The sequence below is a fragment of the Capricornis sumatraensis genome, chromosome 7, assembly GCF_032405125.1.
Source record: "Capricornis sumatraensis isolate serow.1 chromosome 7, serow.2, whole genome shotgun sequence".
Classification (NCBI taxonomy): Eukaryota; Metazoa; Chordata; class Mammalia; order Artiodactyla; family Bovidae; genus Capricornis; species Capricornis sumatraensis.
In genome coordinates, this window is record NC_091075.1 from 59,771,197 (window position 1) to 59,796,272 (window position 25,076).

The 25,076-nt window shown below is 46.2% G+C and overlaps 1 protein-coding gene across 5 annotated transcripts in view; it reads left to right on the forward strand.

The window, feature by feature from the left end:
- Window positions 1-25,076, forward strand: part of TBC1D1 (TBC1 domain family member 1) — a 217,306-nt gene that overhangs the window by 140,931 nt on the left and 51,299 nt on the right. The window contains exon 1 of one of the 5 annotated variants that reach the window (XM_068975384.1): window positions 2,325-2,360. The exons of the other annotated variants lie outside the window; for them this stretch is intronic. Coding sequence (XP_068831485.1) covers window positions 2,336-2,360 — 25 coding nt within the window. The 5' untranslated portion in view covers window positions 2,325-2,335. Of the gene's footprint in view, window positions 1-2,324; window positions 2,361-25,076 lie in introns of those variants that run through there. 5 annotated transcript variants of the gene reach the window in all.

Below are 25,076 nucleotides of genomic sequence, written 5' to 3' on the forward strand. Positions count from 1 at the left end.
ATCAAGAGTTTTGATGGTTTACTCACTGAAGTTAGTGTCTATGTAGTAATAAAGTGCCTTTGAGTGAAAGAACAGTTCTTATGTGGAAAGTATTCTAGAATTAAATGTTGTTCAGTTGCTCAGTTGTGTCTGACTTTGCGACTCCATGGACTGCAGTACGCTAGGCTTCCCTGTCCTTCACCATCTCCCGGAGTTTGCTGAAACTCATGTCCCTTGAGTCAGTGATGCCATCCAAGAGTTAAGAATTAAATGTTAACTCTTGTTAATACAGTGCATGTTTTGGGCATTATTTACTGGTAACTCTAATTTATGAAAAATAGAATTACAGTCTTCTTAGTTGAATGGTTTCTATTAAATTCATTTATTTAAATGAAAAAATGTCCCTGCTGGAGGGAGTGAGGCAGGGCGGTCCCACCAGATGTGACCAAGCAGCCCCAGCCTTAGAGCTGTAGGCGCACTCAGCACACTCTTGATTTTGTAAAATTCAGAGAGAAAGCACAGGGATACGTTGAAGTGCTTCCTGAGTGGATTTTTTTCCAAGTGAATTTGTTTTATCACTTTCATGTAAGTGAAAATATTCGCAGAATAAGTACTAACAAGATTTTAAACATCATTCACCAAAGTAGGAACACTGTAATTACGGTCTTATATGATTCTGAAAATAGCTTGGAACCCCAAGTACACATTTTATACTTGGGAGAATCGTGGGTTTCCCACAGAAAGTTGAAGTCTTGTGCTTCACTTCCTGTCCAGGTGTGTTAGCTTAGGAACTTTCGATTAGGGACTCTCTCTGGCAATGAGAGGTTATTGTCTTTCCTCTGTGGTTTGGTTTTTGGAATCCTCTTGCAGTAGCATCTTCCCTGAACAGTTACGGAAGGGACATTTTTCTTTTTCCTCTTGGTGTCCTGTTGCCAAGCCTTGGGTGGGATATACAAACAGTTGGCTGTTTCTGTCCCACAAGGCTTCAGATTGTGGGGCTTATTAGATTAGAAGCCAATGGTGAGGATACCTGCATTAGCAAAGGGGTATATCTTCTGTTTCTGTTTGCACAATGGCTGGTGTGGTTTTGGTTCACCATTCTCCCTAAGAGCGATCTCTGCACTGCCTCTTGGGAGTTTTCTCCAGTTGTCCCTAACGCTGCTGTCTCAGTCACACCTGGTGTCTGTCCCAGTGTGTCGCAGGCTGTGCACCGTTAGACCAGATGTTTCAGCAGCACATGGCAAAGTTACCGGGTTTCTATTCATTTGCCCGATTTCCTCTGTACAGCCATTTCTACCACGTTCAGCCCCTCCCTTCCAGGTACCAGATTTTTGACATCACTTAGAGATTGCGTCTGACTGAATGTACTGGAGATCCTGCCACACTGGTGTAACTGGGGGTTCGGGGAGAGAGGTAGGTTTATTTTTCTCATGTAACAGGAAGTCTGGATGATGATAAGGCAAGGTGGTTCCCTGGCTCCGTGATGTTCCCAGGGGGCTGGGGTCCTTTCTACTTTTCTGTTTCATCCTCTTGAGTGCCTCCTGGTCACAGAGTGGCTGCTCCGCCTTGGGCTTCCCCTACAGCTCCGAGCAGAGTGCAGGAGCAAGCGGTGAGGACAGCAGAGTGATCCCTCCCTATCAAGAGAGCAGGCTGTCACAGAGTCCCTGGAAGACTTCAGTGTGCGTCCTGGTCACTGTGACTACACAGCAGCTGGGCGACACTGGTCCTTGGCTGAGCAGGCGGCCACCTTGTGCGATGCGCTCCGCGTGAAGGGTAGAGTGGACGTGGAGGGAACCTTGCCTGGGCCGGGTGTCTCGCCCCCTGGTGTGCCGTCCTGCCTCACGCAGTACAGAAGCTCCTCCCCCTGCACCCTGGCACCGACCAGCTCCTCGTCCTTTCCGTCCGTCTGCTTCCAGGCCACCAGGACTTCTTTTCTCTCAGGCGTGGTCAGTTTCTGCTTTCCCACTGTTCCTTAAGGTTTGTGTTTGTCCCTGTTAGACTGGTGCTTGCTTTGTCTTGTGGTTCTTTGTCCCAGCCTTCAGATCCGTGCTGTCCAGCATGGTAGCCGCTAGCTACGTAGAGCTGTTTAAGCCTGAATGTAGACGTTTAATTCCACACCCTCACCCCATTTCAGGTGCTCAGCAGGCGCGTGCGGCTAGTGGCCATGTGTTGGAGAGCACAGCTCTGCCCTCGTGCACGTTCTCTTGGGCCTTTCGGAGGTCTTCCTTTGCCCTGACTCCTCTCAGAACCGCAGGGACGGTGCTTTACAGGTGGTGCTTGTCCTGTGTGCCCTCTTCACTCAAGGAGTAGACTTCGGGCTGAGGCAGGATATTCTGCAACTCACCTTGCTTCTAAAATGATTGTTACTGGGTATATAGGAGGTGAGTCCACTGCTTTCCAGGAATCTTGAAAGTAAGTCAGAACTTTGAAAGTTGTCCGTTCCACATTCCTTATTTTCCAGATGAAGAAGCATACTGAGAGAGAGAAGGGGACCCACTTAAGGTCAAACAGATGGTCAGTGGTAGAATGAACTAGAATTGTGGTTCTCTTTCCACTAAACAAAACCTAATCGATTAGTATTGCCAGTCTGTTTTCCCTAATTAAGTTCTGCTCTTGCTTTTTCTCTCTAGCTAGTTGAGTGAGCAGCAGCAGCCAGAACTAGCTTCTGGAGAGAAAGTTGTTTCTCACTCTTGGCTGTCCTCAGAGACCCACTGCACAGATGCAGTGCTCAGAGGATGCTCAGAAAGCAGATGAGTATTAGCCTGTCTTAGTCAACCAGTGATCACTTAGTTGCAAGAATTAGAGTATGACTCAAGCAAGCTTAATCAGAAGGCGGCTCATAAAAATCAGGAAAAGCGCAAGAGCCAGGAACTAGGTCACTGTCAGGAACCCAGGAAGTCTCTCTGACTACCTCTCTTTGGGATCATGTAATTTTTCTCTTTTTCCTGGTCTCCTCTTCATTCTTCATACCAGCCTTCCCAGCTTGTTTGTCACTGTAGTCAGCCAGCCCCCGAGTCCATATGACTTCTTAGCTCCAGAGGCATCCAGTTACTGGCTGCCTATCTGTGTTTTACTCTAGATTTTTCCCGGAGCTGACTGGCCCAACTCATGGTAGCTCATGCAGGAAGGGGTTGGGGGTAGCTCATCCAGCTCATCCAGGGGGAGCCTGGTACCAGCCCAGCAGTGGGGACCCACCCAAGGTATCACCTGGGCTGTGGGGAGGAGAGGGCACAGCCTCCAGCCACCACAAGTCTGTGTGTTCTTGTTAATTATACTGCTCACCCACCAAAGGCAAAACCAGGACAGTGGAAGTAACAGGGATTCACTAGCTTGTTAACAGTTAATGGTCATCTGAAAGTAGGTGAAATTGTGTGTGGGTAAGTATGTAAATTTCTTACTACCAGAAGTACTGGGATGGAAAGAAACTGAGTAATTTTCTGTGAAAGATTTCTCTGCTGGGGATGTGGCTTGATTGATATATTTACCCAGTAATAAAAATTTGGAATTCTTAAAGAAAATAGTTTTCATGCAACTGAACAACCAAAAGTGGCCAGGGTCCCTGGAGGAGGTAAGGCTGGTGAGCCATGCTGAGCTCCCTGTGGACCTCAGATACACGGTGTGTGTGAGAGCCAGCCTCCGGGCCCTTTTGGTGCTACACTCTTTGGGGGCTTATTTCTGAAACCCAGTTCCAGCTCTGTGAGGCAGGGACACTGTTGTGGCATGGTTCTGCCACCTGGCACAGGGCTTGGTTCATAGCTGGTGCTCAGTTTCTGCTGGGTGCAGGGCTTTACGATTTTGGAATGTTGACCAAATATGGGTATTTTATTGTTAGCTACTCAGACTGTGTAAAAAATAACATATACATGGAAAAAAATAGAAAGCATACTGATACTCTGTATAAGTTTTCGGAAGTTTTAGCTATCAGTGATGTTTTTCCCATTTCTCTTTTTCACTTTTATGATGTAGTGACATTTTGGTGGTAGGCAAAGCGTTTTTTTTAAGTAGTCAGTATGTATTTAGCCTTATGGAAGTTAAAATGGAAGCACATTTCTATCACAAATCATGATGGTAGTGAGTATTCAGATTTATTGGAAATGGACGCAGTTATAAAATCACTTCTCTTTTGTGGGCTTAAGCTACAGGTCATCATTTGGCAGTTCCCCACCCCCCTTCTTCTATTGAATTATTAGAGTTGGCATGACCAGGAATGTGCATTGAGAAACTGGCAGCCTTACTTTGCAGCAATCAAGCCTAAAGGTTAGAGATTCCCAGTCTTCATTTGAAGACTTCTTGACCTTCCCGCCCCTGCTGTCACCTGTCTCAGACACCTCTGCTCCCAAGGGGCCACTTACACTACTGCTCACCTACCCGAGAAGGAGCTCCCAAAGCACCTTGTTTCCCAGTGCTTACTGAGATTTCAGATTTCTCTGGTCCCAGCAGAGATAAGATTTCAGGATATTTATAGTCTCGGAAGAAAAGCTATGACAAACCTAGACAGCATATTAAAAAGCAGAGACATCACTTTGCCGACAAAGGTCTGAATAGTCAAAGCTATGGTTTTTTCCAGTAGTCATGTATGGATGTGAGAGTTGGACCATAAGGAAGGCTGAGTGCCGAAGAATTGATGCTTTTAAACTGTGGTGCTGGAGAAGACTTTTTAGAGTTTCTTGGACAGGAAGGAGATCAAACCAGTCAATCCTAAAGGCAGTCAGTCCTGAATATTCATTGGAAGGACTGATGCTGAAACTCCAATACTTTGGCCACCTGATGGGAAGAGTCAACTCATCGGAAAAACCCCTGTGCTGGGAAGGATTGAAGGCAGGAGGAGAAGAGGGCAACAGAGGATGAGATGGTTAGATGGCATCATTGACTCAAGGGCCTTGAGTTTGAGCAAGCGCCGGGAGATGGTGAAGGACAGGGAAGCCTGGCATGCTGCAGCCCATGGGATCACAGAGTCAGATGTGACTTAATGACAACAACATAGTTTCAGAGCATAGTTTGGAAATTGATTTTAAAAATAAAATTTAAATTAAGAAATACAAAACCCATGAAACCTTTGCTTCTATTTCTGGTAGCTTAAAAGATACTGCATTCTCTCATCTCCGATTGCTCTTTACATACAACTGGAAACTATTTTTCTGAAATTGTAATTGATACATTATTCCAAATCAGTGTGTTCTATTTCTAAAATAGCATAGTTTGTTAAAACTTAAACTCTATGGTTGAAGTCATATTAAGGTTTCTGATAATGTTTTTTTCTTTTTTCCTGAAAAAGTAATGTCAGTGATACAGAAAAGCCAGCATATCATGGTGTCTGTCTGTAGTGGCATAGTGACCCAGGTCGTCTCCCTCTAGATGCCTCTCCATGAAGCTTTTGCTTTTGGCTTTTGCCTGCTTATGTACCCACATTAATATCAGCTCTAGGTCACTGCCACAGTCCCTGGCTATCCCACCCTTAGCCTCCCGCTTTGGTTGTGATCCATAACTTTCCTACCAGCTGTGGGTCAGGAATTATTTCATTATCATCCTTTTGCTACTTCACTTTTTCTGGATTGGTGTAGTTCTGTCCCCATTTTCTTTGGCACATGTGTCTGCATTGGTTTTCTCCTTAGATTACAGACTGTTGGATGGTGGGTAAAAAGGCTCTTTTATTTTTTGCTTAAATACTTCCTACTCCTGTTAGGATACTGAGTTCTGTGGAGCTCACCAGAGTCTCCTTAATATTGTTGGTAGTTTAGATTATTTGGAGCTTTTCATGTTAGAAGGACTAGGGGTTCTCAATTCAGCACCTCATTTTCCAGATGAGAAGACTGAGGCTCAAAGACCATCATGCTCACAGGAGCCTTCCTGCGCGTTGTGTTTAGGATGGTGTTCAGGGTCAGCACCTTGGTTTTGGCCAGTCCCAGAGCATCCTGGTTGGAGCCCTGGAGCGAATGGGTCTGGTCTGCAAGTGCCCTGTTGCTTCTCCCCTCTAGGACCTCGGGCCTGCTACCACACCGTATTCCTCTGTAAGAGGAGTGAGCTTTAACTGTCCCCCTCTGCGAGAGGCAGTATTGCGTAATGAATGCAGGGCTTACATGAGGCAAACGTGCACACCCTGGAGAACCCTCACAGGTCTGTGGGGCAGGGACAGGGCCTGGGAATGTTGTGGTTTCATGATTCTGAATTGGAATGACCTTTGGGAGGATATCCTGGAATCTCAGATCTTCATTTTACATCAACACTCTTTCCATGTACACCCGCCCTTTCTGAGTTGTCAGTTTTAAAAATGGGCCCAGTGGTCCTTTGTTTTCTTGATATGTTGTGAGGCAGAAGCAAGTGAAACTCAGGGCCAGCTGATGACTCCAGTTGTAAGGCATCTACCTGCAAATGCCTTCTGGCTGCTTGGGGGAATTCCTGAAGTGAAGTGAAGTCGCTCAGTCGTGTCCGACTCTTCGCGACCCCATGGACTGTAGCCTACCAGGCTTCTCTATCCATGGGATTTTCCAGGCAAGAGTACTGGATTGGGGTGCCATTTCCTCCTCCAGGGGGTCTTCCTGACCCAGGGATCAAACCCAGGTCTCCTGTATTGCAGGCAGACGCTTTACCCTCTGAGCCACCAGGGAAGACCTGGTGGGGGGATTAGGGTTGTGACTAATTTCCGAAGTGATTGACTAGAGAATTGGCTGTAACATCCTGCTTAACAGTGTGGATTTTCAAAAAATGGTTTTAAATTTTGAATTGTGGTTAAAAAAAAAAACCACCACGTAACACAAAATATATCATCTTAAGCATTTTTCAGTGTATAGTTGTTAAGTATATTCACATTGTTGTGTCTTGGACCTGTAGGACTTTCTAAACTTGCAAAACTGAAATTCTGTACCCTTGAACAGTAGCCCCCATTCCTCCTCCCCGCCTCCCCTGCCAGCCATCACTCTACTTTCTATGAGTTCGATTACTTCAGTTACCTCATGTCAGTGGGAATCATACAGTATCTGTCCTTCTGGGACTGGCTTCTTTTACTTAGCATAGTGTTCCCAAGGTTCATCCATGTTAAAGCATAAGGTAGGATTTCTTTCCTTTTTAAGGCTGAATACTATTCCATTATATGTATATAGTTTAGTTTAGTTTAGTATCGTTTAGCTGTTCATCCGTCAGTGGCTGTTTAGGTTGTTTATATCTCTTGGCTGGTGTGCATTGAACATGGGTATGCGGATATCCTTCCACGATCCTGCTTTCAATTCTTTTGTCTATGTACCTCGAAAAGGAATTGTGGGCCTCTACGGTAGTTCTGTTTTTAATTTTTTGAGGAACTGCCATGCTGTTTTCCATAGCGGGGGCGCCACTTTACGTTCCCACCAGCAGTGCCCAACAGTTTCAGTTTGTCCACGTCATCACCAATGCTTGTGTTTTCTTTTTTTTTTGGAGTAGACATCCTGATGGATACGAAGTGATATCTCGTGGTGGTTTTGATTTGCGTTTCTGTAATGATTAGTGATATTGAGCATCTTTTCATATGCTTTTTGGCCATTTGTGTATCATTTGGGAGAAATGTCTATTCAAATCCTTTGTCCATTTCTAAATTGAGTTGTTTGATTTTTTGTTGTTGCTGAGTTGAAAGGAATGAATTTTAAAATCAGTCCGTTCTTGGCTTCAGTCCCGGCCCCTCCATTTGTGAGCTGTTTGACCAAAGGCAGTTGCCACAGAATCCTCAGCGATCTCATGGATATGGTAGTAGTACCCACTTTATAGAGTTAGGGATGTTCGGCAACCTCTGAGGAAGGACCCAAGAAATGGGAGCTAGTGCTCCATGATAGAGTGGTCTGTTCCTAAGAGGGTTTTGAAGGAAATGAAAATAGCTGCCTTCTCAGTCCCCTCCACAAATGGCAGGCGCTTTTAATTCCACCCCCACCACCTTCCCTTTGATCATCACTAGACTTCCAGGACCAGCGAAAGGTTGTGCGAGGACAGTCAGAGACTCTGTGTTATATGGAAGACACTCACATTACCAAAAAGAACATCTGGCATCCTGGGCCGTGCACTGGTGGTTTGCACAATGGCTTCAGCTTTTTGGCAGAATGCTTGTCATCGTCCAAAGTCACAGCCAGAGGAAACCTGGGTCCTTAGGAACCTGCTCCACCCCAGGTGCCATCTCACGGAGCAGCCCTGTGCTCTCAATTGAGAGATGGAAAAACCACGGGCCAGTAGTGCCGATAGATGCAAGGGACTGGTTTCTTTTCAAACTCTCTTGATGAGAGAGACAGAAGGCCAGGAATCATGAAGAAATTAGTCACAGGTGTCTCACTCTTTAAAATCATCCTGGCAAGAGGTTAGACAGCATGTGGCTTTCAAGATGTCCTGGAAGTTGACAGGTGCAGTGAGCTGTGACCTGGCCGACCATGCCCACGGTTGCCAGGCTTCAGAGGGTCGATTTCCCCCTGGGGCTGACCTTCCTTGGAATTAAACTGAGTGTGCCTTAGCTGGTTTCTCTGTGTTCTGCCAGGATGTTTCAAAAAGTATCTGTCCTCTGGAGTGGCAGGTAGGTAAGTCTTGACCAAATTGCCTTGTTTGTTCAAGCTCAGCAGTCAGTTTCTCCCCTCTCTGTTTTGTCCTATGCGTATGTAACACCTTTCACTTCTTACTCCCCAAAACTCTTCAGTGTGGGGACATTTATCACGTTCAGTGATGGTCAGAGGATTTCAGTTTCCCCTTTAATGAGTTTTTGGGCACAGTAAATCATGGTAATAGTCTTAAATTTTGCTTACTACAACATCAGCTTTCAAAGAACATTTGAACTTGATATGTCCACTTTAAGTTATGTGATTTATACACTGAGGAACTGTTTGAAATCTATTGAAGTTTTGAATGAGTATCAGTGTACTGACTCAAGGGCAGGGAGACATCTCAGTGATCATATAGTTTCCATTTTCTAGTTGAAAACATCAAAGCTCAAAACTTGACTAAAGCCAAAACCCAAGTTTCCCCACTGCCCAAGGGTTGTGGATTCCCAGGAAGAATGCCACCTCCCAGGCTGATTTCTCTCAGGACACAGCCCTTATAAGGAAGGCAGTGAGGCTGGGGCTTTCCAGGTGGACAGGTCACATTTCCACATACAACCCGATGAGCATTGTGTGGGGTCGGGGGAAGGACTAGGCTCACTATTTTAAACTTCTTATTTCATACCATGGACTTCCCCATCCCCTCTCCCCAGAAAGGCACAAAAGTATTTCCTAACTTTTTAAGTCATGAGCTTCCTTTCGTGGATTCCGAACTTAGATCACATCCAGATAAGCGTTGTGTAATGGGATGGGTGGGGGAGCTGATTCTTTAGTCACAGTTGCAGGAGAGGCAGGAGGGAGGGCTTTAGCAGTCCCTCCCGGTCGCTGACTGAGTCAGAGTTCAGTACAGGGCCTTGTGCAGGCGCTGCTCAGTGAGGCTCCCCCGCCGCCTTCAGGGGCCCCTTGTCCTGCCTCTGGGACCTGTCCTCCCACTGTCTCTCTGACCTTTCCCACTGGCCACACATCCCCTCCACCTCCCATTCCACTCTTCTCCCGCTTCCCAGCAGTTCCCTCCATCTCACCAGCTCCTCTCTGGGGATGACGGGACTGGAATGTGACTCTCATCTTGATTATTTCTAGCTGAGTGATTTCCAGTGCTCCTCTCTGGAGATGAGTGCTGAGTGTGCCTGGCACACCCTTCCCTTTGTACAGGCCTGGGGTCAGGATCCTGCTCCTGAGGGGTGTGCCTCTGGGCTCAGACCCTGTGCTCCATTGTGGTGGCCCCAAAGGGCGATTGTGGTTAGAGGCAGTGACCCGGTGCAGTGCTGACAACAATCTAGAAGCTGTAGGTAACTCTTTCCCCCTTTTTTTTTTTTTCCATAGTTTTAGTGTCTCCGATTTCTCTGCAGTCAGTTAAAGTAGTACCCTTTTTTGGGGGAAAAAAGCCAGTCAGCATTCCTAAAAGTTTTCACCTAAGCCATAAGGTAAAAAAAAATAGGGCTTCCCTTCTTGTAAATCACCCTTTTATCATTTTCCTGGTCCCTCAAGACTGGACACCACTGAGGCAGCTCTGTCTCCTCTCCCCTTTCACGGCTCCTTTTATTGTCCCTGCCTTCCTCCTCCTGCACAGCCCCTCAGGCTCGGATCTCGGGCCTCTGCCCTCTCCTCAAAGGGGCTCTGTACATCAGTCTCTATCATCCCATCTTCAAGGAGCTGATACTGTTTTCAAGTGAAAGTCCAAAATTTACATACAAGATCCATCCGCTGCCAGTGACAGGAGGAGGGAGGTCTATGTAATTAACATACAGAGATTCTGAGTGTGAAGTTGTATGGGGAATGCTGTCCCAGGCACTGAGTTTAATGCTAGATAAAGGAGCGTGAGGTGTAGTCAGGAAGAAAAAAGGATGGGAACTGCTGAGTGTGGATATAGCCCAGTTCAGGTTTGAATCGGAAAGCTGTGGCTGCAGAGGGAAAGAGCCTTTTAAATTCCCTGCAGGTTTTTGGTTATCGTCTTGTGTTGATGCAGTGCTATTTTGTGGCATGAACCTTAATGATTTGGGAGTTATAACTTTATCAGGATAAAATTATCCTTTTCTACTCCAAGCTTTCTAAGTATTATTTAAGTACAACTTAAATAACACTAAATCTGTCCATCTATATTATAAAAGTCTCTGTGACAGAAACTGTCAACTCTTGATTCTTTCACATAACTTTAGTACTTTCTTGCCTTGAATGTGTTTTCTCCAATCTTATATTGAAGACTTGTGTTTATCTCATGTCTTGAGGCTGTGGAGTTGTCCTGTTTTTCTTCATCATCTTACAAGTGTTCAAACGATTTTAATTGAAAGATGGGTTCATCCACATTCTTGAGGGGACTTAGAAGCACATGTTTGTTGAGTGTGTGCCTGGGTGGTGTCTTGCAGCTTGTTGGGGTGGAAGAAACTTCCAAATCTGCTTCCTGTAGCAGGATAAGATGTAGCCTAGGTGACAGTCCACTTCTAAGTCCAGCTCAGGACCTGGCTTATAACAGACACCATATGACAGCCCAGGATCGTTTCCACGTTCATGGCATAGATGGCAGGTTCAAGTAGATCCCTTATTCTGATCTCTGGATCTTCCCTTCTCCTTACAAATTTGGATTTTGCCAACCCACCAAGACTCAAAATACCTGTCTGTTCCTTGTTATCTGTGCTTTCAGAACTTTTCCTTCCTTCCTTTTTTTTTTTTTTGCTGCTGACCTCTGTTTTAAGGAAATTTTAAAGAGGCCGTATAAAACATTAAGTCAGACCTGCTATGCTGAAATGGAGTGGAGGGGTAATGTAGAACCACATGTCCTCCTGCTGTGGACTGGATGTTTATGTCTCCCCTAAATTCTGTGTTGAAGCCCTAACACCCTGTGTGTTGGTATTTGGAGGTGGGGCCTCCTCGGAGAGGTAACTAGGTTTAGATGAGGTTCTAGATGTTCAGACTGGGCAAGTACAGTGGAAGAAGATGAAATGAGGACTAGAGTTAACAAAGAAATTGCAAGTTATAAATGGCTCATAAATGACTTTGGAAGGGAGAGAAAGTCATCATCAGGGAGTTTGGATTCAAAGGAGCCTGTGCCTGCGTTGCCAGCCAGCTTGAAGACTGATGAACGTGTCCTGATGAGGAGCCAGATGCAGGTCACCTACGGGAAGAACACCATCCCCTGTGACCGCTATATTAAAGAAGTCCCTGGGCACCTTTGACAGCCTGGCATTCATCCCGAAACCCCCAGTGAATTCAGAAGTGTAGTCGATGATATGGGGACCAACAGACCAAAAGCTGGAAGGTGTTTCTGCAGCATAGGATCCCCAGCTGAAGAAGGATGTGATTTGCAGGAAATGTACGTCTTCGCTGGAGTCTCGTCCTCCACGTCAGCGGTGCTGGCAGTGGCTTTGTCGCTGTGTGGCAAGTCGTCATGTGTAGGGTCTGCCTGTGGTCAGAGCTTCGTGTCTGTTTTCTCTGCACAAGTGTCTAAAGCCTGCTGGGTGGCCTCCAGGAGGGGTTGGAGGGAGGGGTGTGCTTCCTGGGTTGAACTTAACTGTTTGTAGCTAACTGATCTTAGTAAACCTAGAGATACATGGAATTTTGTTTGTTTCTAAGATAAACATTTTGAAAAGCACGAGTAATTTATGTTGAGTGCTAAAGAATCCGCCTGCCAGTGCAGGACTCTTGGGTTCGATCCCTGGGTCGGGAAGATCCTCTGGAGGAGGAAATGGCAACCCACTCCAGTATTCCTGTCCAAATCCCATGGACAGAGGAAGCTGGCAGACGAGAGTCCATGGGAGTCACAAAAGAGTCGGACAGTCACAGAAGAGTCAGATATAACTTAGACTAAACAAAAGGTAGAACCTCCAAGGTGGGATTAGTGCTTTCCTTTCTTATAAGTGAAAAAGGGAGAGACCAGAGTTCTGTCTCGGTGATGTGAAGGGTACAGCAGGGAGGAGGCAGACCCAGAGGAGGGCATTCCTCAAGCACCTGGCACTCCCAGCCTCCAGAACTGGGAGAAATGAGCATTTGCTGTCTCTGCCACCTGTTGTTGGCACATTGTTGCAGCACCCTGAGCTAAGACCGCTCTGCTCCCCATGCCTCTCCTGGCACCCCATGTGGACGCTGGACGCGGAGCATCCTAGGGTACAGTTTGGAAACCAGCATTCCATATGCAGCCCCTCTATACTCTCCAGGCCGTGGCCTGATCCCCCTGACACCCTGTGTTGTGCTGAGGGGGGATTTGCGGCGAGGATGCTGGTTTCCTCTCTAGGCTTCTTTTCACCTGCCCAGGAGGACGGAGGCGCAGAAAGGCCTCTCGCCCTCAGGTGGGGTGGCTGGGGCTGGCCTGCTGGGAGGAGGCACTGGAAGACACGTGGTAAACAAAAGGAGCTGCTTTTGTGCAGATAATTAAAAAACAGGAGTGGAGAAATCGTGAGCTTATCTGTTGTGTAGTTTTCTCTTTGTGTCAGATGACTCACTGGTCTGTGTTTCTGACTATTTATGTTCGTATCTGGGAGTTTTCTGGAAGAAAATTTATTATCACTGTAATTGTGTGGGTAGTTGATCTGGGTTAGCGGGGAGGGACCACTTTCTAATGCATTTCCTAAGAAATGGTATTAATTATAAACAATTGCCTTTGACAAAGATAAAAACAAGGTCGGTCTTGGTGTTTGCAAAACAAGCTGTTTTACGTTTAAAATTTTTATTTAATAATCAGGTCATCCGTAATGGATGGAGTCATTGCTGAATTTATTTGAAAAGTACCCCTATTCCCAAGCGTTTTATGAAACCACCAGTTAAGGTAAACCTATAACCTAAAGTAGGAGAAGGCAATGGCAACCCACTCCAGTACTGTTGCCTGGAAAATCCCATGGACGGAGGAGCCTGGTAGGCTGCAGTCCATGAGGTCGCTAAGAGTCTGACACAACCGAGCGACTTCACTCTCACATTTCACTTTCATGCATTGGAGAAGGAAATGGCAACCCACTCCAGTGTTCTTGCCTGGAGAATCCCAGGGATGGGGTAACCTGGTGGGCTGCTGTCTATGGGGTCACACGGAGTCGGACACGACTGAAGCGACTTAGCATAGCATAGCATAACCTAAAGTAAGTGTTCTAGTCATCAGAAACCCAGGTTGCTGGGTCCCACCCCCCAGTTTGTGAACCAGTGGGTCTAAAGTGGGACCAAGAATCTGCAGTTCTAACAAGTCAACAGGTGATACTGATGCTGCTGGTCTGCAGACCTCACTGTGAAAACTACTCCTGTGGACTGAACCCATAGCCTGGGTTCTGTTGACGGTGACCCCACATGCTGGTGTGGGCAGTGGGATCAGGGAGATATCTGGACATCCACAGTGAGGTCCGAGCAGTGTGGGCTTGACCAGCAGCTCTCATCTTGGAGGGTCAACCATGTGAGTGGTGAATGTTGGGTGGTCCTACCCCTTTTTAAAAATCCATGTGGACAAGCTTTTAAGGGCTCAGGTAACAGCTGGGGCAAGCCCCACGTGGTAAATGTTCACGGGCTAGTCGTTTTCTCTCCTCTGCTCTGGAGCTTCTGTCAGGATGGCAGTCTTGCTTATTTAGCACAGGAGACCCTTCACTGTTTGACCAGACTCATTTCTTAAAATCTGTATGCCCTCTTTCCAGTCCTCCCACTCACGCTAACTTTCCCAGAGTCACATGGAACTGCTCGAAACTCCCCAGGAATTCATCACGATGTGTCGTTTTAATTTCCTCCCTTTGCAGGGAGTGGCATTCCTGATTACCCTGCAGGACTTAGTGCCTAGCCATCCCTTCCACCCCTGCCCTCGCCCCACCCCAATGGAAGGGGCAGCCTAGGGGCCCCTCTCCTAGAGGTAGGTCTTCCATCACAGCCCTCTGTGCTTTGGACACCCCTGTGGGCTCTTGTCCTGCCACTTGTCATGCTGACCTGTCATGGTGGCCTCCTCAGCTGTCTCCTTGGGGACAGCAGTTGGTTCATTTCATCGTTGTTCTCAGAATGAACTAAATGTATGATTGGTCCCTGGACGATTAACACTGCAATTTGTAATGTTCATGTTTTATATAAAAAGTCACATCTACATAAATGTCAGATGTCTCCATTTAGATAGCTATACGTAAAGTTTATATAAAGTTTTAAAAATAGTTTTTCTTAAAATTGAGAATAAAACTGCTGAGAAGAGCTGAGCCCAAGTCACTTGGGCCTGGAATTGTGTGCTGCCTGGAGCCCTCGGCGTTCCTTCCTCCTCCTGTGCCTCTTTTCCCTTGCCCTCTCCACCTCAACCGTCCTTCCTGACTTCCCTCCCTCCTGACTGCCCTCCCCCCTGACTGCCCTCCCCCCTGACTTCCCTCCCCCCGACTTCCCTCCCCCTGACTTCCCTCCCCCCTGACTGCCCTCCCCCCTGACTGCCCTCCCCCCTGACTTCCCTCCCTCCTGCTTCATGTTTCCCAAGATGCTGCAGGTTGCCGTGGCCTCCTGCTCCTGTGAGCTGCTCTCACATGACTGTCAGCCCCCGCCCCCACCCAGGCATACCGTTCTCAGAATCTTAGCAGCTCTGCTGAAGTTTGCTGAGGGGGCATAAAGGACCTGGCAGGGTTGGGAGTGACCGGAGGAGTCTTCTCAGAGGGCATGACCTCAGCTGTGCTCTGGAGGAGGAGGAAGGGAGTCAGCCACACAAAGAAAGGCCAGAAGGGCCATGCAGCCGTCCTGAGAGAGGCCAGGCCTCTCCGGTGCTTGATCCTCTCATGACCATGAGTTCCGCACACAGCCCTGGAGACCTGGGACCATGTTGTTATTTTCTTCACGGAGTATGTGTCTCTCTTCCCCAATATCCTTCGGTCAGCCAGTCGTCTTTTTCATCCACAGCCCGATTGTGGAAAAGTCTACAAACAACACAAAGATGTTCCCAGCTTTAGGTTAAAATGATGAACTAATGGTGACAGTGATGTGTAGTTCAGCATGTGCCCCTGGCCCAGTACTGCTGCCAGTGCTCTCAAGGGTTTGTCACACATTCCCTGCCCCAGAGCTGTGGGAGGCAGATGCTGCTGTGCGCTGTGGACGAGGAGGTCGAGGCACGGAGCGGTCGAGGGGCTGCTTTCTGGGTCGGTCAGGGGCAGCACACGTGAAATCAGGGCCTTGTCTCCTCTGTTCATTCGTGTCACCCCAAGGCACTGGGATGAGCCAGCCCAGCTCCACCAGCACGTCGGCTCTGCGTCTCAGAGCTTTGTCACTGAGACTTGTCGGGCGGCTGGGAGGGTGAGCTGTATGGGTACTCACGAAGCATGCTGCCTGGCACAGAGTAAGTGCTGGGGTGAATTGTTGGAGCCCCACTTTCCCCATCGGAAAAGGAGGGGACTTGAGCTAAGTCGTCCTCTAGTGTCCCTTTCAGCCCCACATTCCTGTGCTCCTGTGCTCAGGCCCGGGCAGGGAAGGCGGGTGAGCAGGAGCGTCCCCTGGGGGGCAGGCCTGGTCCGGACGCACCCCCACTCCCAACACACACCCCCAAAAGCCGTTGGTGGTAGTGTGCTTTTCCACCTTACTGTGTCTCATAAAACTGTGGGAACCACAATTTGAAATTCAAGGTTATGTACATGGTAAGAGGAGAGATGAAACTATGACAAAGATGAGCATTTCATATTCCCACTGAGGCTGAGTATTTGTTCCTCTTCATGCTTCCCTGGTGGCTCAGAGGTTAAAGCCTCTGCCTCTAATGCGGGAGGCCTGGGTTCGATCCCTGGGTTGGGAAGATCCCCTGGAGAAGGAAATGGCAACCTACTCCAGTATTCTTGCCTGGAGAATCCCATGGACAGAGGAGCCTGGGGTGGGCTATAGTCCACAGGGTTGCAGAGAGTTGGACACGACTGAGCGACTTCACTTTCACTTTCACTTTGACTTTCACAGTTTTGTTGGGGCTTCCCTGATAGCTCATTTGGTAAAGAATCCGCCTGCAATGCAGAAGACCCCGGGTTGATTTCTGGGTTGGAAAGATCTGCTAGAGAAGGGATAGGCTACCCACTCCAGTATTCTTGGGCTTCCCTTGTGGCTCAGTTGGTAAAGAATCCGCCTGCAATCCAGGAGACATGGTTTGATCCCTGGGTTTTGTTGTCTTTAATCAAGAAATGGGAGTCCTGACCTTTGATCCCTCCAAAAAGCATATTATCATCTCCCTTGCAGATGCAAAAACACATGCCATTCTTTCAAAGGATAATTTATCCAGGGCGCTAAATAAAAATTCATATGTCTGCAGCATTTCTTGGTTCTTTTCAAGCTTCTGTAGGCTTTGACTTTCCCAGGCACTTCCTCCACCTACGGGGCGGTGCTTCACCCTGAGCTCTCACAGCTCAGCCCCAGAGGGAGGCCCCCCAGGTTCCCCAGGAGTGCCTGTGTGTACCTTCCTCCCCTCAGTCATCTTCTCCTGCCTCTGCCTGGCTCTCCTCCCTGGACTTCCATCACCCTGTGCCTTCTTGCGTCTCCGTGAGCTGTTGTCACAGCCCCTCACCAGACTGAGTCCAAAAGTCATCTTCACAGACCCTTGGAAATCCAACCCCACATGCCTACTTTGGGAAGTCATAGGGATAGAGATCTGTAGGCCTCTTGCATTTGTTTCCAGTTTCTGCATTTCTTGGCTGCTTAAAAACAATTGTGTGCTTGCCTCCCCATCACATGCCTCACTCCCACTGCACCCCATCTCAGGCAGAGGTAGGCTCCCTGTTCTGTCTTTAGAGCTTACTCCCTTCCCCACCCCCAGCACTTCTCCACATTGTTTCGTAATAGCCCTTCATTTGTCAGATCTGCTAAGCTCTGCATTCCCTGATGGCTGGGTTATCGTTCCAGGGCTGAAGAATGCGTAAATGAGATAAGTTTTCTTTTAGAAATTGTAGGAGCCCAAATCCTTCCATCATTCCCACTGATTAATACATAAATAAACCAGTCGGGCTGTTGATAACCTGGGCACAACCATTCTCTTGTTTGTATGTGCACCGCCTGGTCATGAGCAGAACGGCTCAGTGCATAAGGCTCACCTGCATTTCTTGTTGTGCTGCTCTTATAGGAAATGGCTCTTATTACTCCCACCTGAATATTACTTGTCCTTAAAGCACAACCACCAGTTCCAGCAACCTGATGTTGGTAAGAATGACAGCTGATATTTTATCGAATGCTTCCTATGTGCCAGGCTTCCCTGCCCCCACACTTGCATATTGAGGAGGTGTTAGTCTCTGAGTCGTGTCCGACTCTCTGCAACCCCATGGACTGTAGCCCACCAGGCTCCTCTGTCCATGGAATTCTCCAGGCAAGAATACTGGAGTGGGTTGCCCTTTCCTTCTCCAGGGCTTCTTCCCGCATTGCAGATTCCTTACCATCTAAGCCACCAGGGAAGCATCTACATTAAATGCTCATGCTAATCCTCTGAGAGGCACTCTGGTGCAAATGTTGCGTGTGAGGGTGCAAGTGTAAAGTGTTCAGACCACCTGTTTGAGGTTAAGTAGCTAGGTTAGTGGTGGAGCTGGGATTTGACCCCAGACATCTGGCTCCAGGGCCCAAGGCTTTGACTTGATGCACAGGAGAAATTTCACTTTCTTTGCTGAACTTCTTGTACACTTTGTATTTCTTACCAGTCGTGTACCAGTCATCCTTGACATTTGAGGGACTGTGTCATATTCATAGGGCTTCTGGATTTCTAGTAGCAAGTGTCAAAAACTTAAAAATACTGTTTTTTAAACAATGAATGTTTCTTAAAAATTCTTTTTTCTTGTGCTCAAGTTGCTTCAGTCATGTCTGACTCTTTGCAACCCCATGGGCTGAAGCCCACCAAGCTCCTCTGTCGCTGGGATTCTCCAGGCAAGCATACTGGAGTGGGTTGCCATGCCTTCTTCCAGGACACCTACTTTCCAGGATAGAATACTGGAGTGGCTTGCCATGCCTTCCTCCAGGGCATCTTCCCAACTCAGGGATCAAACTGCATTTCCTGCATCACAGGCATGTTCTTTACCACTGAGCCACCTCATATAATGCGACTGTAGAAAAGTAGCAAGTTGTGTTTTTTTAGTCATTTTCCATAAAGCATCCAAAGAAGTCAGGGTAGGGTGCAGAGAGATGAATTCTTTTGTTGGTGATTTTCCTGTGTGTGTCTGCTGTTTTCCCAGGCATGGAATGCAGCAGGGACCGCCGATATCTCTGCTCCCTTGGCATCTATGTTCTGTTGTAGGAGAGGTGAGGTTTGCGCTTTGTAAACAGTTTGACAGCATTCATTCAAGGACTGCCTGTTTCTTTCTTAAATCTACGCATTTCTTTTCTTTGTTTTTTTTAAGAAATTTTCTTCAGCTGTTGGTACAACAGATGCTGCAGATGTTAATCCCTGTTGTTGTTAACTTTTCTCCAGAGATTAAATGTTCAGTTTTAATTCTTGTTTCCAAGGTCTGTGGGACATAGTTAAAACAGAGGTTTGAGAGTAACTGAAATTTTAAATGTTTTCTTTATCTATTGGTATGGGAAATCAGGGTTTTTCAAAAGGGATGGAGATAGTTATGTAATGCTCTATTGTGGGATAAGAAATAAAAGCAGAATATTGGCGAGTACTGTCTCTTAGAAGGTCTGTCTCTTCGTTTTCTTCCGGCGGCTCCTCTTTCTTACGGGGTACTTAACGCATCATTTAATGTCATGTCTCTAAAAGGGAGAACTGCAGTTCAAACTTGGAATCAGTGTCTTGTGAAAGTGCAAGAAAGGAGCCCTCCTTGTATTCCAGACTTCACAGAGCCGGAGGCTGGACAGGTGTGAGGCCAGGCACACACGTTCCTTTTCCTCCATAACGTTCTTCCCCACACGTGTGTGTGCAGAGAGGATGTGGCAGCACAGAGTAGCTGAAGAACAGTCTGGCATCAACAGTATTGACACACCGGCATAGATCATGTTTATGACTCTACTGAGAATGTTACACCAGTGATTTAGGTAGAGGCAGCTGTCTCTTAGGGGCCCTGAATTATGGCTGCTTTAACAATTCTTAGAACGCATTGAAGGCTTTTGTTGCTGAGCGTCTACGTAATTTTAAGCCCTCACCATCCTGTCTTTATAGGAGATGTCAGAATAGTACAAGCCAGTCCCAGACTGACCTGTCCCTGCAGCCCTGTGGCTGTGTGGCTTTGCAGGCTTTAGGAAGACATCTGTCGGTGCCTGTGGTCTCCACAGTTGGGTTGGTCAGAGGTGAATACCATTTCTCACATTTTGCCCTGAGGGGCTGGAACCCAGGTGTGCGTGTTTGCAGAGGTTTATAGAGAGGGACTGACCAAGCTGGCCTGGGGGTGGGGCAGCCAGCTCTGCCTCTCTGCCCTAAGCCGCCCTCTTCAACCTGAGCCTCTGGGTGGCTGCCCCTCGGCAAGAACATAAGTTGAGGACAGAAGTGAGGTCCCCACGTTGTTCTGAAGAATATTAGAAACATCAAAGCCTCTCTCAGACCACCAAGCACATCACATCCTGGGTACATATAAAGGACTCAACAAATTCTGGTGTCAACAGCTTAGGAACTATCCAAGCTGACTCGTGCATATGTTTATTATTAGAGCAAGGTCCTAATAATAAAAGCAAGCCGGCAGTTGTCCAACATTTTCATATTGTTATCCTCACCCTGCCGCTCCAGTCAAGCTCCTGCATACATGAGTGTACACCTCACGCAGCTGCACCCCAGACATGCATGCACACACCTGAGTGATCACCAAATATAGCCTTGTCCCAGATCTGGAGCTTTTTCCATTGATGAGATTAGCCAGGTCCCATTTAGAATAAACAAATGTTTAACTATCCTCTTTATGTAAATTCCTAGTAGCTAGGTTACTGTTAATATGAACAAAAGATAGTATATTTTAAAAAACTGTTAATTAGAGATTAGGACACCAGTAATTGTTATCACATAAAATAAACTTGGTGAAGGGGGTATTTTACCCCTTCCCAGGGTTTAGGAGCGAGTAAGTGACGGGTATTTTATTCTGATTCAGGTTCTCACTGGAGGTGATTTTGTCCTCCCTTGTCCCCAGTGGGCATTTAGTGCTGTCTGGGTGTTTTTGATTGTTAGTGCTGGCATGAGTGGATATTACTATCCTCTAGCAAGTAGTGCCCAGGGATGCTTGTAAACACTCCTCAATGCACAGAACAGTCCTCTGTGACAAAGAGTTAGCCCAAAGTGTCAGTGGTCCTGCCAGTGAGACACCCTGCTGTAAATTGTTAGGTTTATTTGCTGAACTGTATAGCGGATTAGCCTTTATTTAGTTAGTTCACACTAGTGCTCATAATCCATTGTGTTTGCACTGGGCCTTGGTACCCTGACCAGGACTGGGATGAGCTCCAACCACATGTGAAACCCTGAGTTCAGGCAGCTGATGGCAACACTTGGACTGTGTTCTGTGGGCCATAGAACAGCCAAAGAAAAGGAAGAACTGACATGATAATAAGTACCTAGGGTCGTGGGAAGGGGTGAACAGTAAAAATGTGGTGTGGAGCCCAGTTTTCCAAGTGTGTTTTGAGCCCACCGGTGGTGGCATCCCCGGGGAGCTTGATGGAAATGCAGACTCTCAGGCTGCCCTCAGACTGACTGAGTCAGAATCTGCATTCCTGCAGGATACCCATGTGTGTCTGAGTGTTAGGCACTGGATAAGCATTTTCTACTTGGAGGAAAATATATCTCCATTCAAACTGTGGCTCTGACTCTTACCAGAGGTATGACCTTGGCCACGTTATAAAACCTCACTGCACCTTAGTTATTTTGCCTATAGAAAGGGGATACTATCACTTATCTCTTGAAGTGGTTGTGACAATCAAACAGGCTTATCTGTGCCAAGGACTCATCACATGGTAAAAGCTCAATGAACTGAGCTGTGATGAATAAAAAGAAAAAGAAGGCTGAAGTAGAGAACCCTTTTGTTGTTTAGTTGCTCAGTTGTGTCTGACTCTCTGCAACCCCGTGGACTGCAGCACGCCAGGCTTCCCTGTCCTTGACCGTCTCCCAGAGTTTGCTCAAGCTCATGTCCATCGAGTCAGTAATGCCATTCAACCATCTTGTCTTCTGTCATCCCCTTCTCCTCCTGCCTTCAATCTTTCCTAGCATCAGGGTCTTTTCTAGTGAGTTGGCTCTTTGCATCAGGTGGCCAAAGTATCGGAGCTTCAGCATCAGTCCTTCCAATGAATATTCAGGTCTGATTTCCTTTAGGATTGACTGGTTTGATCTCCTTGCCGTCCATGGTACTCTGCAAGAGTTTTCTCCAACACCACAGTTCAAAAGCATCAATTCTTTGGCTCTCACCTTTCTTTATAGTCCAACTCTCACATCCATAATATGACTACTGGAAAAACCATAGCTTTGACTAAACAGACCTTTGTCAGCAAAGTAATGTCTCTGCTTTTTACAGAGAACCCTAGGGAGGCAATTTATGTCTTAAACCTCACAGTCATCATCACCAGACAGCTCTCGGACTCTGCAAATCTGATTTCTTTGAATAGGAAAATAGCGGGACCTGGAGTGTCATAAGCTTCTGTAGACTGTGGTTCTTGCCAGCAGCCTAGTTGGCAGAGAGTAGGTGAGTCTGGGGACCGAACAGCCAGAATTCCTAGACACGTTCCATCAGCCCAGCTTGAGGCACACTGCCCTGTTCATTCTCCCAGTTTGAAAGTTAACGTCGTAGGAATCTTTAGGACACTGAAGAGGAGAAAGGTTGTGGCAGACAGGAAGGATGCAGTTTGAGGAAGGAGACCACGAGAGTTGAGTCCTCATCTTACTGGTAGAGTTTAAGGATGGGAAGGAGTCTTCAGATTCAGTCCACTGAATGCTCAGGTAACAGGCGGTCCCTGGTTTTTTTCTATATACACGTAAAGCTCTGCTGAAATTCGGCTCTACCCACCGCTCCTGCCGCATCACCCCTGACAGCTCACAAGAATTACTTTTTGGAAACAAGAATCTTTTATGAACCAGAGGAAGGGTAAATACTTCCAGTATGAGATAAAGCAGAACTTGAATCATAACCGCAGGGTCCAGCAGAGTGTCAGCAGCCAAGATGGTAAAAGAAGAAAACAGACTAAAATTCCTTTTGAAAAGGAAATTAATTTAGACTGTATTATGTTCAGTCATGAGTGCCCCTGTAAGCATACAGGTTGTGAGAGGTGAGTTGTCTTCTAAGTCTTTTGCAAGAGAACATTTTTTTCAACCTTTGACTTAAATCAGAACAAGTTTGCAGTATTTTCTTTAATTTTCAATTATAAAAATGTTTATTACTATAAATTTTAGAAAACTTTCAGGAAATACAAATGAATGGCAATCACACCAAACCCAGAACCTGCCAATCTCTTACTCAACTATTATTTATCAAGCACTTGTTGGTTGCCAGGGATTGCATGGTGCTGGACAGACCCTTATGGACAAGAAGGCCAAGTTCTAACCTTCTCTGAGCTTATAGTTGAGGGACTAAATTTTGATGTGTTTCCTTCTAGTATTTTTTTGTCTGCCCTTAATATGTGGTAGCCAACAATAGAAGTTAGTATTCCCTATATTCCTGTGTGTGGGACCCTGTTTTAGGTGGTTTGTATGTATGTATTAACTCAGTCCCTGTAACACCATTATGAGGGAGGGGCCATTATTCCCACTTGAAAGATTGGGAAATGGAGGCTCAAAGAGGTTAAGAAACTTGCTAAAAATCACAGAATCCACACATGCAGGGTGTTGATTAAAACCACTAAAAGCCAGGCAGCCTGACTCCAGAGCCTGACCTATTAATCACTGAACTGTCTGCCTCTCATAATACTTATAAAATTGAGATCATACAATATAGATAGTTTTGATTCCTGCTTTTAAATTGACCATTATACTGAACATCCTCATAAGTGGTCTATTATTCATAAATTATAAATTATTCATAAATGGTCTATTATTTCTTACCTCCAAAAAAGTACATTTGTTTAATAGGCTCACAATGAAATAAGTGTAAATAAAAATGTGATAAATACTCTTAATGGCTTATTATTTTTTCAATCCAACATTTTTAAGAGGATTTAAGATAGACAACTTACATTAGGAAATTAAGCATTTTGTGGCTTATGCATGATTTCACAGCAGGAAAACAAACCCAGCTTTAGATAGAAGGCAATGGTGATGACCGTTCTATAAATTAGACATAACGTGGAATAGTGTTAGAGCCATTGGATGGAATGTGTTGTCTGGTGGATGGTTGTGAGGCTCAGGTTGCCTGCACAGGCTTTTCATTGCATGTGTTAGGAATGCACTGAGTCCGATGAGGTCCACTTGTAGGGGAACTTAATGCAGCTCTTCATCCCTACTTTCACGGTGAGCCATTGGGATGTTCTCTGTGTGTGTCTATAAGGTATTGGTTACAGTAATACTGCACAAGCAACATCATGTCTGCAGTTGGGAAAGGTACAAATTCTTGAACTATAAAGAGATTTCAGCTAAGAAATAGAAATTTGAAAATTGATGTCATAAGAGACATTTGAATTGTGAAAGTGGTCATCACTCAGTCATGTCTGACACTTTGCGACCCCATGAACTGTAGCCCTCCAGGCTCCTCTGCCCATAGGATTTTCCAGGCAAGAATACTGGAGTGGGTCGCCATTCCTGTTTCCAGAGGATCTTCCCGACCCAGGGGTTGAGCCTGGGTCTTCTTCATTGCAGGCAGGTTCTTTGCCAATTGAGCCACCACGGAAGCCCCTTTTGTAACTGTAGGGGTATCTATAGAAAGCATGAACTTACTGTTCCACCCTGGACAAATTACCCGGCTTCTCTGAGCCGTAGCTTTCTCTTCAGGCTGATACTTGCCTTCTGGAGTTGGCATCAGGATGAAAGAAGTCTGTCCATATGAAACACCTGACACGGTGCCCAGTGCTTGGTAGAGGAACTATTAAAGGTCACTGTTACTACTGGCAATTAAAGATTAAAAGTTTTAATCTTCTTTTAAAGCACCTAGCCTTATAATACAGTGGTCAGGAATGTACGTGAAAGCCAGACTGCTTGGGTTCCAACCCTGGCTCTGACTGCTTCCTAGCTGTGTGGCCTTGGGCAAGGCTTGTAACCACCTGTGCTTCCGTTTGTTTCTCTTTAGAACTGAACAGTTACCATACCTGCGTTTTAAGGTGGTTGAGAGGTAAATGAATTATATACATAAAACCTGCAGAACAATTTGGATCAGAGTGAACACTATATGAAAGTTTGCTGTGGTTATCAACCATCTAGTCATTAATTCAGAAAAAGATAAAATATTATACCTTACAAAGTAGGTGTCTTTGAAGATTTCCCCAGCTGCTGTGACTTCTTACTATTCAATATAGCAGTATAACTTGTTCTATGTTTGTGGATCAGGTGTAGTTTTTCAATTCATAGTAGAACTTGAATTTTAAATTTAGTAATGTCATTGTGAATATCTGAATGAGCAGAGTTTTCTCATTAGGGACTATGTTTAAATATAATTTTTTATTGAAAAATGGCCATTCTGGCTGTGGTATATGTATACAATGGAATACTTCTCAGTGATGAAAAAGGATGAATTTTTGTCATTTGCTGCATCAAGAGATGGACTTGGAGGGTATTATGCTAAGTGAAATAAATCAGAGAAAGATGCA